The sequence below is a fragment of the Scylla paramamosain genome, chromosome 47, assembly GCF_035594125.1.
Source record: "Scylla paramamosain isolate STU-SP2022 chromosome 47, ASM3559412v1, whole genome shotgun sequence".
Taxonomy (NCBI): Eukaryota; Metazoa; Arthropoda; class Malacostraca; order Decapoda; family Portunidae; genus Scylla; species Scylla paramamosain.
The window spans coordinates 3,317,655-3,330,000 of record NC_087197.1 but is presented as its reverse complement, the minus strand read 5'-3'; the positions used below and the strand labels follow the sequence as shown (position 1 = coordinate 3,330,000).

General features: G+C 40.8%; 1 protein-coding gene across 1 annotated transcript in view; it reads left to right on the top strand.

Annotated features, from left to right (window-relative positions):
• LOC135094923 (nascent polypeptide-associated complex subunit alpha, muscle-specific form-like) overlaps positions 1–12,346 on the top strand; it is a 30,205-nt gene that overhangs the window by 16,994 nt on the left and 865 nt on the right. The window contains exons 3-4 of the mRNA XM_063995435.1: positions 10,583–10,944; positions 11,265–12,076. Of these exons, the coding sequence (XP_063851505.1) occupies positions 10,583–10,944; positions 11,265–12,076 (1,174 nt within the window). The remainder of the gene's footprint in view (positions 1–10,582; positions 10,945–11,264; positions 12,077–12,346) is intronic.

Genomic DNA, 12,346 nt, shown 5'->3' with positions numbered 1-12,346 from the left:
TCTCTCTCTCTCTCTCTCTCTCTCTCTCTCTCTCTCTCTCTCTCTCTCTCTCTCTCTCTCTCTTAGACAATGCAATAAAAAATTAGGATTGAATGAAAAGTAAGAGAAAAGAAAGATAAATGGAAAGATTAAGTGTGATAATGAGGAATTAGTGTCTGTCTATCTGTTTCTACCTGTCTGTCTGGCTCTTATCTCTGTCTTGTCCGTCTACTTTTATCGTGCAATTCCTGTATTAAGTGCATTGATAAGTACATGAGTGACAGGTTTTTATTGTATTTTTTTCCACAAGTATTTATTAAGTTAATTAGTTAGGAGTCAATCATTTATACACGTACTTCAGTTAATATTGAAAGTACGCCTAACAAATCAACTCATTACACAACACATTAATTTTTTTTTATTATTATTTTTCCTTCACATAAGTACAAGGATTATGCAAATACACTCTTAGCAACTCCTAATGCATTGATAAGTACATGAGTGGCAGTATTAAAAGAGGCGGCGTGCCCAGAGTGAGGCGAGGAGTATAAACGCCTGAACCTCCGTGTGCTTAATGCGTCGCTTGCAGGATCAGAGCATGCGGGGGACGGTTGAGTGATGCGCTTTTGTTTCCCGCCCGCTTAGGAGGATTTGAAAGGGAGATTTGAGTGTTGTTATTGTTGTTGTTGTTGTTGTTGTTGTTGTTGTTGTTAATTATATTTTATTTGTTTCATTATTGTTTTACTTTTTAATTTGTTTGATTTTGTTTTTATATATTTTTGTGGTATTTATTGTGGATGTGGTGGTGGTGGTGGTGGTGGTATCTGTAGTGATGGTAGTAGTAATAGTAGTAGTAGTAGAAGTAGTAGTGCAATTTTTTTCATCTTATCTTCTCATAATAATAATAATAATAATAATAATAATTATTATTATTATTATTATTATTATTATTATTATTATTATTATTATTATTACTATCATTACTATTTTTTTTCAGGAAGGTGATTGGTCAGTCTGTCAGCCAATCAGCGAACGCGATTTCTTTTTCTAACAATAAGTGGTAAGTTGAATATTCTCTCTCTCTCTCTCTCTCTCTCTCTCTCTCTCTCTCTCTCTCTCTCTCTCTCTCTCTCTCTCTCTCTCTCTCTCTGCATATCATTAACGGTTAGGTGGTGAAGTTTGTATAGTGTGCGTGCATTTGTGTGTGTGTGTGTGTGTGTGTGTGTGTGTGTGTGTGTGTGTGTGTGTGTGTGTGTGTGTGTGTGTGTGTGTTATCTAATTTGACTTGCAAAGTGGAGCCTTACCTTCAAATGGCCCTCGTACCTCTTTTTTTCCCTCTTTTTTCCCCTTCTTCTTCTTCTTCTTCTTCTTCTTCTTCTTCTTCTTCTTCTTCTTCTTCTTCTTCTTCTTCTTCTTCTTCTTCTTCTTCTTCTTCTTCTTCTTCTTCTTCTTCTTCTTCTTCTTCTTCTTCTTCTTCTTCTTCTTCTTTCTCTCTCTTACCTTCTTCCTCCTCTTTTGTTCACTGTTACTTCATCGCCATCTTTTCCTCTCCTTTCTCTCTTTTTTATCTGTCCTCCATGTCTTCCCTTTCTTCCTCTTTTATTTTCCTTCCTTCATCTTTTCCTTCTTCCTTATCTCCTTTTTCCTCACCCTTTTCTTTCCCTTCCCCTTCTCTTTCCTTCTTTTCCTCCTTTCCTCCCTGCTTTTCATCTTCCCCATTTTTTCTTCGCATTTTCTCATTAGATTACAAGATGATAATTTAAAATGCATTATTATTATTATTATTATTATTATTATTATTATTATTATTATTATTATTTTTATTATATTCGTTTAGGTCAAGCTATGGAGAAGAGTTACAAGTTTGGTGCCAGGTGAGAGGTCAGGTCAGGTAAAGGGTTAATGGCAAGCTGAATGCGAGTTGTTGTTGTTGTTGTTGTTGTTGTTGTTGTTGTTGTTGTTGTTTGTGAAAGGTGTGGGAGAAAACGGTTACGTGGTTGGAGGTCTTTAGTGTTTTGTGATCTATATATTGTAATCTGGTGTTTTTTTTTTTGTTTTTTTTCTTTTCCTGTTTATTTATTTATTTTTTTTTTCATCATTTATCTCATTTTTTTCATTTTCTCTTTCTCTTTCTCCTTTTATCCTATTCTCTTTTCTCTTTTCTCTTTTTTCGTTTTCTCTCTCTCTCTCTCTCTCTCTCTCTCTCTCTCTCTCTCTCTCTCTCTCTCTCTCTCTCTCTCTCTCTCTCTCTCTCTCTCCTTTTCCTCTTTCTTCTTCTTCTTCTTCTTCTTCTTCTTCTTCTTCTTCTTCTTCTTCTTCTTCTTCTTCTTCTTCTTCTTCTTCTTCTTCTTCTTCTTCTTCTTCTTCCTCCTCCTCCTCCTCCTCCTCCTCCTCCTCCTCCTCCTCCTCCTCCTCCTCCTCCTCCTCCTCCTCCTCCTCCTCCTTTCTCATTCATTCATTTCGGTTGAGAGTGAATTAAGTTTTCTTCTCATATCATTCCCTCCTCCTCCTCCTCCTCCTCCTCCTCCTCCTCTTCCTCCTCCTCCTCCTCCGCAGCAGCATCCCCTCATCCTGGGAACTTCATGACCTGACCTCCTGACCTTTTTTTACACGTTTCCTGCCCTCTGACACCCCCCCCTTCTCTCTCTCTCTCTCTCTCTCTCTCTCTCTCTCTCTCTCTCTCTCTCTCTCTCTCTCTCTCTCTCTCTCTCTCTCTCTCTCTATAGTACGGCATTCTTAATTAGAAAGTCTTAGCCGGCGTGTCTAGACGGAGAGAGAGAGAGAGAGAGAGAGAGAGAGAGAGAGAGAGAGAGAGAGAGAGAGAGAGAGAGAGAGAGAGAGAGAGAGAGAGAGAGAGAGAGAGAGAGAGAGAGAGAGAGAATGTTCCAGCGTTCTTTCTTTCTATCAATAAATAGATAGATAGAATATCAATAGAATAGATAGATAGAATATCAGTTGAATAGATAAATAATCTATTCTATAAATAAATAAATAAATAAATAAATAAATAATTGAAACAGATTAACATTAGTATATATAAGATTTAAAAAAATTGAAAATAAAACATCGAAACAAAATAAAACTCAACTAAAGATTTCACTTATCGTAACGTGGAATTATGAAACTTTACGAAACTTTCCTTCGGTTGAAAAAAAAAAAAAAAAAAGACGAGTGGAGTGGAAGAGAAAAGAAGAAAAATGCAAGTGCTCAGATGAATTTTAATCGAATTTTCTCTGTCATAGAAAGTTTTGAGGCTGTGGCGTGCGAGATGTCAGGATGCAACTCTCTCTCCATTGGTCAGCCAGGTGCGCAGTGTGACGTCACGGCCATACTCTCTCTCTATTGGTCTGCCAGATGCTATATTCGTTTTCCATTGGTCAGCGAGTCCCGTGTTTCAGTTCCTTGCTTCCTTTTCTCTCTTTTCACCACGATATTTAAATTATTCATGCCTTAACGTTACATTTTACTTAGTTAATTATATCTATACATTTATCTAGTAAGGAAAATACAAGAAGATGAGGAATGATAAGTGAGATAATTCTACAAGAAGTGATTGAAGTAAATAAAGGAAGTCGAAGTCACAGTTGAAAACAAAACACCTTATTCTATTAACTAAACTGCCTATCTAAGCTCATATATAGAGAAAAATGTAGAGAAGTAAGGGAAATAGCGCAGGAGTGGCGACGGAAATGACAAGAGTAGGATATAGTCGAAGTTGGAAAATGAATGTACGAATTTCCACCGTGTCGCTTATTTACGTGTCCGCTCTTGTATACTGAGATAATGTAAAAATAAATAAATAAATAAAGGAAGAGCAAAGGAAATAACGTTAGGAATAAAATAATAAAGTCGTAATAAAGAAATAAACCCATAAAACATCACCTTTCATTTATTTACTCTCATTTCCGTTCATGTATAGTGAAATTAATAAAAAAAAACACATGAAATAATGATAAGAAACAAGACAAACTAGTAAATAAAAAAAAAACAATAATTTCCATCATATCTCACTTATCTACGTACATTCCTGCTGTTATATAATGCAATAAACACTAAAACTAAAGGAAAAAAAACAAGAAATAACGCTAGGATACACACAAGCAAGGAAACGAACAGCGCGGTGAAGTTTAAGCCACAGCCAAAGAGGGGAATCGGAGGAAGGGAAGCGCGCCAAAATGAAATGCTCCTTTTTGTTGATCTCCCGGAAAATTCTCCCTCTACCCCGCTGGTTCCTTAGAGGCGATGTGAGGGAGGGGTACTTTCTCACTTTCACACTTTCTCTAATCCTTTTTTCTCTCTTTTTATCGGTCTGTCTGTGTGTCTGTCTGAGTCTGAGCTTCTATCTGTTCGTGTGTGTGTGTGTGTGTGTGTGTAGCTTTCTAAGAGAGAGAGAGAGAGAGAGAGAGAGAGAGAGAGAGAGAGAGAGAGAGAGAGAGAGAGAGAGAGAGAGAGAGTAAAGGAAGGAAGGAAGCTTCTTATAATTACTATAATGACCGTAACGGGACAGATAAGGAAGTGACTCTCTCTCTCTCTCTCTCTCTCTCTCTCTCTCTCTCTCTCTCTCTCTCTCTCTCTCTCTCTCTCTCTCTCTCTCTCTCTCTGTGTGTGTGTGTGTGTGTGTGTGCGAGATCACTGACTTTCGCTTCATTCATTCCAAAAATTTCTTCTTCTTCTTCTTCTTCTTCTTCTTCTTCTTCTTCTTCTTCTTCTTCTTCTTCTTCTTCTTCTTCTTCTTCTTCTTCTTCTTCTTCTTCTTCTTCTTCTTCTTCTTCTTCTTCTTCTTCTTCTTCTTCTCCTCCTCCTCCTCCTCCTCCTCCTCCTCCTCCTCCTCCTCCTCCTCCTCCTCCTCCTCCTCCTCTTCAGGTATATTTCATTAAGGAATCAAAGAGAGAGAGAGAGAGAGAGAGAGAGAGAGAGAGAGAGAGAGAGAGAGAGAGAGAGAGAGAGAGAGAGATTGACAGGTGTGTTAGACGGAGTGACAGACAGACAGATAAAGGGAAAGATAAACAGGCAGAGAGAGAGAGAGAGAGAGAGAGAGAGAGAGAGAGAGAGAGAGAGAGAGAGAGAGAGAGAGAGAGAGATAGTTTCCTTCCTTTTGTAACGGTGAAGTGGTTGTACGGTTTTTGAACTTAGGGCCTCTCTCTCTCTCTCTCTCTCTCTCTCTCTCTCTCTCTCTCTCTCTCTCTCTCTCTCTCTCTCTCTCTCTCTCTCTCTGGCACACCGTCCCTTTCTCGCTCTTTCTTTATCTTGGTATCTCTTCAATCTGTAACCGACTCTCTCTCTCTCTCTCTCTCTCTCTCTCTCTCTCTCTCTCTCTCTCTCTCTCTCTCTCTCTCTCTCTCTCTCTCTCTCTCTCTTTGTGCCAATGTAAACAAACTGTCACGTGTTTTTTATCTGCTTGGTCAATTCCTTTCTTCCTTTTAAGCTTTATTATATCCCTCCTCCTCCTCCTCCTCCTCCTCCTCCTCCTCCTCCTTGTCCTTTTCGTCTTCCCTGCCTTTTATTTATTTTTCCCTTCCTTCATTCACTTCCTGTTGTCCCCATCTTAAGGACCTCTCTCTCTCTCTCTCTCTCTCTCTCTCTCTCTCTCTCTCTCTCTCTCTCTCTCTCTCTCTCTCTCTCTCTCTCTCTCTCTTTTCCCCATTTTTCTCTTCCTGTCCTCCTTTCCTTCCTTTCTTTTCTTCTTTTTCTTCTTTTTTCCTTCCGTTCTTTTTTGTTTGTTTGTTTGTTTGTTTGTTTGTTTGTTTGTTTGTTTTCATTTCCATTTCTATATATTTTCTTTGCTTTCATTCTCAGTTTTTTTTTCTTCCGTCTCTCTCTCTCTCTCTCTCTCTCTCTCTCTCTCTCTCTCTCTCTCTCTCTCTCTCTCTCTCTCTCTCTCTCTCTCTCTCTCTCTCTCTCTCTCTCTCTCTCTCCAATCTAACGTATCTTTTCTTCCCTATTTTTTTCTTCTCTCTATTTTTTTTTTTTTTTTTAACTCCTTTCCTTTTCACAATATTGAAGGTGTTTTTTTTTTTATCGACATTCCAAACTGCTCGAAAAAATAAGGCCTTTGAAAATTAGACATTTGATATCCGAACCGCCAGGAAGACCACCAGACACCTCCTCCTCCTCCTCCTCCTCCTCCTCCTCCTCCTCCTCCTCCTCCTCCTCCTCCTCCTCCTCCTCCTCTTCGTGTTCAACTTCATTTCCTTCCCCCTCCATCTCTAACTCCCGTTTTCCATTCTTACCTGCGTTTATTTACTTACCGTTTTCTTTCTTCGTTTTCTTTTCTCTCGCTTTCCTTTTTTGTCAGTTTATTTTTTTTCGTTTTTTTTTTATGGTTCGTTCTTCCTTATTTTTGTTATTATTTTTGTGTTCTTGTTCTTGTTATTCTTCTTGTTCTTCTTCGTCGTCGTTCTGCTTCTCCTCCTCCTTCTCCTCGTCTTCTTCCTCTTCTTCTACTTCTTTCTTTCTTTCTTTCTTTCTTTCTTTCTTTCTTTCTTTCTCCATTCATTTATTCATTCATTCATTTTTTTCATATCGTTTTTTTTTCTTTTATCTTTTTTTTCTCTCTCTCCTTCCTTTTCTTATTTTCGTTCATCATCTTTCACTTTATCTGTTATCATGTTAGCCTCGAGTGCATTAACTTAACCCTTTTTTTTTATTTACTCCATTTCCTTCTTTTCTTTCGTATATTTTGTTGTGTTCTTCATTTTCATTTATTTTATTTTGCTTCGTTTTTTTTTAGTTTGATTTGTATGTGTATTTATTTATTTATTTGTTTAGTTTATTTATTTATTGATTTTTTTGCTTCTATTTTTCTTTTTTATTTTCCATATTTCATCTTTTTCCTGAACGCTGTGAACCAAACCAACATTTTCTTCCTCAGTTCTTTTACTTTTTACTAATTTCCTTGTTTTTTTTTTTTTTCCTTTCTATTTATCTATTTATTTTATTTTATTTTTTGTCCCTATTCTTTTCCTGTTTATTTATTTATTCATTTATTTATTTATTTTTTCCATCCATTCTCGAACGCTACAGCATAACTCTTTTTCAATCTCCTCTTGTTTACTTTGTTCGTCCTTTCGTTTTCTATGCCTTTCATCTGTTATTTCATCTACTTATCTTCTTTAAGGCTATTTGCTTTATTGTATTTCCCTTTATTCTTCTTTATCTTCCTTAAATAGATCTTTTCCCTAAACTATTTCAATTTTTTTTTATCTTATTATTGTTCGTTTTTTCAGTAGTTTTTTTTTTCTTTTTCTTTTATTCAGTTTCTTCCGTTTTGTTGTGTAATTATTTCTTAGACGCTTCTTGTTCCTTGTTCTTGTTCTTGTTTTTCTTTTTGTTCTTTTTCTTTTTTTTTTTTTTTCTTCTTCTTCTTCTTCTTCTTCTTCTTCTTCTTCTTCTTCTTCTTCTTCTTCTTCTTCTTCTCCTCCTCTTCATTCGTTTCTATATCCTCACTTATTTATTTTTGTTTATTTATTTATTCACAAACATTCTCGTTTTGTTTATATGTATATTCTTCTTTCGTTCATTCATTCTTTTTTTCCTTTCTTATTTTCATTTCTCCTTCACCTCTCACTCTTTTGCTTCATTCACTCTTTTGTCCATCATTCACATTTATCTTCATTTTCTTCATTCCATCCATCGTTTCTTCACCTCCTTTTTTTTAAATAAGTTACCTTTCAAAACAATCAATCAATTTATTCATCTAGTCAGTCAGTTAAGCCAGCTCTTTTTTATTTCACTATTCATTTTTTACCACATTTTATTTCCATTCAAACTAGGCTATTCTATTTTTCTATTTATTTTCATTCAAACTCGAACGCGCACAAACTAACAAACTGACCGCGTGTGTTATCGGAGACGTACAAAAGGAAAGGGTTAGGTTTGCACAAGCGATCATGGTTTCACTCTTTTTTACGGGACAACAACAGCGACGGCAGGTGTCCAGTTGCTTTTTGAATGGTTTAAGCGGGGGGGCGTTGCTTCTGTTATTTCACTGGGAGACTGAGGGAGAGGGAGAGGAGGAGGAGGAGGAGGAGGAGGAGAGGAGGAGGGAGGAGGATGAGGAGGAGGAGGAGGGAGAGAGGGTTGGGTGAGCTCTGAAGGAAGGAAAGGAAGAGGAATAATGATTGATGGATAAGAATGAGAGAAAGAAGAGATAGAGAGGGAAGGAAAAGGATGGCTGAGAGAGAGAGAGAGAGAGAGAGAGAGAGGAGAGAGAGAGAGAGAGAGAGAGATGGAGAGGAGAGGAGAGAGAGAGAGAGAGAGACCAGGAAGCCTCACAAGCAGGGAACTGACAGGAAAAGGAAGAGAAAGGAAGGAAGGGTGACACCTGAGAGAGAGAGAGAGATGAGAGAGAGGGAGAGAGAGAGAGAGACGCGAGAGAGAGAGAGAGAGAGCGTCAGATTCTGTATTGGATAACAGGTCTCTTTGCCCAGCACATCCTGTTATGAAAGAAGAGAGAGAAAGAAGAGGAAGACAGGAAGACAGAACAGCATCCCCCGGTCCTTTCCTGCCCCTTCCTGTCCTTCCTGCTCCTTCCCGCCCAGTCCTTTTAAGCTCTAAGGACGCAGAAAGGACTTGTCGTGTATTCCCAAGCATGTCCTTAGCATAATAGCGCCTTGAAAGCAGAGAAAAAACATTTGAACGCATCTTGTTGGGGGAAGGTGACGCGACCTGGGAAAGAAAACGGAGACTTCAACGGGCATCTTCAAGGGGGACTCCTGTAAATTGTCAGGCTGGTTCTAGCGGTTGGTTTTAAAGTGTAATTCTAAACCCTCAGGTGTCTGGCCGGGCTCTGCTGCTCTGGGGGAAGTGAAGGAAATGGCGTTAGGTGTTATCCGTGTGGTTTTGCTTGGTTTTGAAGGAGCTTTGGTTGAGTTATCGATTATTTTATTTATTTATTTTTCTCTTGTTTCGTTTTTCTCTCGTTTTCTTTTATTCAGATTTTTTTTTCATCTATTTCCGTTTTTCTTTCTTATTGTCTATGTTATTTTGTTTTCATTGTTACTTGCTTTTATTTATGCACTTGTTTCTTATTTCTTTTATTTTCTGTTCGTTTCTCGTTTTCTATGAATCGTATCTTTCTCACCCATTCTCTATATTGTCTTTCCTGCTTTCATCTAGTTCCTTTCATCTCTCTCTCTCTCTCTCTCTCTCTCCTCTCTCTCTCTCTCTCTCTCTCTCTCTCTCTCTCTCTCTCTCTCTCTCTCTTTTTCCTTCCGTTTTTTTTCTCCGTCTTCCTTTTTTGCTCATTAGTGAAAGCGGTTAGAGAGAGAGAGAGAGAGAGAGAGAGAGAGAGAGAGAGAGAGAGAGAGAGAGAGAGAGAGAGAGAGAGAGAGAGAGAGCATTTGAGTTTCACCGTCGATGTTTGTCAGTCTGAAAGATTTGTAAGGTTGGTTGTAGTGATGTTCTTTTGTTTCGTTCCTTTAAGATGTTCACTACTACTACTACTACTACTACTATTCTTTCTATTCTTTATTTTCTTTATTTTTTTCTACTATTGAGTTTTTTCTTTAGTTTATTTTTCTTCGTTTTTTTTTTAATTATTATTTTAATGTTTATTTTTGTTTACTTTCTTCTTTCTTATTTTTTTTCTTCTTTTGCTTTCGTTTTCTTTTGTTTTTATTTATTGATATTATTTTTGTTCTCTTTTCCTTTTTTTTCTGTTATCGTTTATTTATTTTTTCAATGTTTTATTCATTTTTTCTTTCACTTTCCTCTGCTTTCTCTTTCTCCGTGTTTTTCCTCGTCTTTTTTTTATTATTATTTTCATTCGTCCTCATCTTTATAATGGTTTATGGTTTTTGTTTTCTTCTTCTTCTTCTTCTTCTTCTTCTTCTTCTTCTTCTTCTTCTTCTTTCTTTCTTTCTTTCTTTGTTTCTTTCTTTTCAACTCATTCGCTCATTCATTTTGTTTGATTCTTTTTTTCTCTCTTTTACTTGCCAATTCATTCATTCATTCATTCCTTTTTTTTTTATGTAACCACGTCAAATTAGCTGTGTGTGTGTGTGTGTGTGTGTGTGTGTGTGTGTGTGTGTGTGTGTGTGTGTGTGTGTGTGTGTGTGTGTGTGCTCACGCGCGCGTACGACTACAGCTTTCATCCATAACACTTTCCCTTCTCTCTCTCTCTCCCCACAGCTGTGACCTGACCTCACCTGACCTGCAGAGCGAGCCACAGAGGTCACCAGAGAGGCGCTATGTAGACCCACAGACCAGGTCAACTCACACGTGACCTGGATCCTGCAAACTGAATCAACCTGACCTCACTCCACCCGCCCTGCCCTCGCGTGACCCCACTCAACATGTCAGTCATTTGCAAGACCTTCGTTCAGAACACTTGGCGGCGTGACCTCTGCTCCAACTGCTTCAAGAGTAAAGAGGAGCATGGAGGAGGGGGAGGAGGAGGGGCTAGGAGGAGGAGGAGGAGGAGGAGGCAATGTGGATTTAGGACTAGGGGAGGAAGAGGAGGACTTTAGCCTAGAAGGAGTAAGGCCCGGATCAAAGAGGTATGTAGGAGTAGCAGGGCGTGTGTATCAAAGAGGCTACTATGCGCAAAACTCATGGAAATCCTTAGTTATCGGCAAGTCAGACCCTTCCACGCCTTCTGCAGCGACCCGGCCCTCCAGCAGCGCCTCCCACATGTCCCCGGCGCTTATCAGGGGCGTGGCGTCCTCCCTAGTGACCCAAGAAAACGAAAAGAACCTGAAACTTAGCGATCTAGACACGCCAGACCTGTTTGGAAGTGATAGACTCGCACGCCGACTGTCTTCTGTTCTGTCATCTACTACTACTGCCACTACTGCCCCCACCACGCCCTCCACTGCCCCGCCCCCGCGCCAGAGCCAGGCCAAGATACTCTCCCAGCTGCTGGATGACAAGGAGGAGGTGGAGGAGAGGAAGGAGGAGAGCAAAAGGAGTGTAGATAAAGAGGAGTTTGAGAAAGGAGATGCCAGCAGTGACTTGGGTTCCGAAGCGAGTAATGACAGCGTGGTGTCGTCTGCTTCATCTCCCTCATCTCCCTCCTCCACCTCCTCTGTTGCCTCCTCCTCCACCTGCCAAGTGTCCTGCTCCGCGCCCAACAGCGACACAGCGTCCATTAAGAGCGAAGGGAAGGAAGAAGAAGAGGAGGAGGAGGAGGAGGAGGAGGAGGAGGAGGAGGAGGAAGAGGAGAGTAAGATTCAAACTACTATCGTCCCTCCTAAAAGCATCCTTAGAAAACCTTCCTCGCCGAAGAAAACGAAGCGCAGCAAGGAAGGGAGGAAGGGGCGTCACTTTTTAACTCCCAACTGCAGGAACTGATAGGGTACGGCGGGGATGTGGACTACGGGGACGACGAGGAGGAGGGCTATCAGGACGAGGATGACGAAGATGACGATGACGAGGACTTCTTTGAGGACCTGGCCAGCTTGACGCCCCAGGAGAGGATGCTGCGAAGGGAGACTATGAAGAACACGGAATACAACTCTGATAACAAGAACCTAAGCAAGGATATACCGGAGGATGAGATTCTGCCTTCTGTTCAGGAGCTGGAGGAGAAACGAAAGCTTATCCTGGCGGAGATAGAGGCGCTGGAGAGACTGGGGAGGGAAAACAAGCTACGCAATGAGAAGGCGAAGGAGGTGGTGAAGGAGGCGGTGCAGGAGGACGCCACCAAGCAAGAAGCGCGTGTTAAGCTCAAAAGATCATCTCCTTTAGTCTCCACGAAGCCTCTGATCGCTCGCACGTCCTCTTCGGAGCCTCGAGTCAACCAGGTCCTGCCCATGAAGAACGGCGAAGTAGTGAGGCCTGGTGTGACGGCCCCTGTGGGTGCCCCGCTTATAGACGCCCCGCCGAAGTACGTGTCAAGGGAGGAGGAGATGGTGGAGAAGGAAATCCCGCTGCAGGAAAGACCGGAGGAGGGAAAGAACACGCACAAAGTGACCTCCATTGATGACGTGTACGAGGTCAAGGAGAAAGTGACGTGTTTAGATGTTTGCAGGCCCAAGAAGGATGCCTCGCCTTCCCCCCCTCCGTCAGGTAGTGCCACGGAGCCCCCAGCAGTCCCCAGGCCCACCACAGCGCCCCCTGCCCGCCCTGCACCCCCTAGCAAGGCCCCAGCAGTCAGGTCAGCTTCTGAAGGTGGGAAAGGGGTGATGAAAGATGAAGAGAAGGGAAGTAAGGGAAATGAAAGGAAAACTTCATCTCCTCCACTTCCTTCTGCTTCTCCTCCTACCACCACCACCACCACCACCACCATCACCACAGCAACCTCCACACCCTCCACTGCCTCCACACCTTCATCCACATCCACCACAGTCACCACCAGCAGTACTAACACATCATCCACCATCACTGCCACCACCACTACTACCTCCACCACCACAAAGGCCCCACA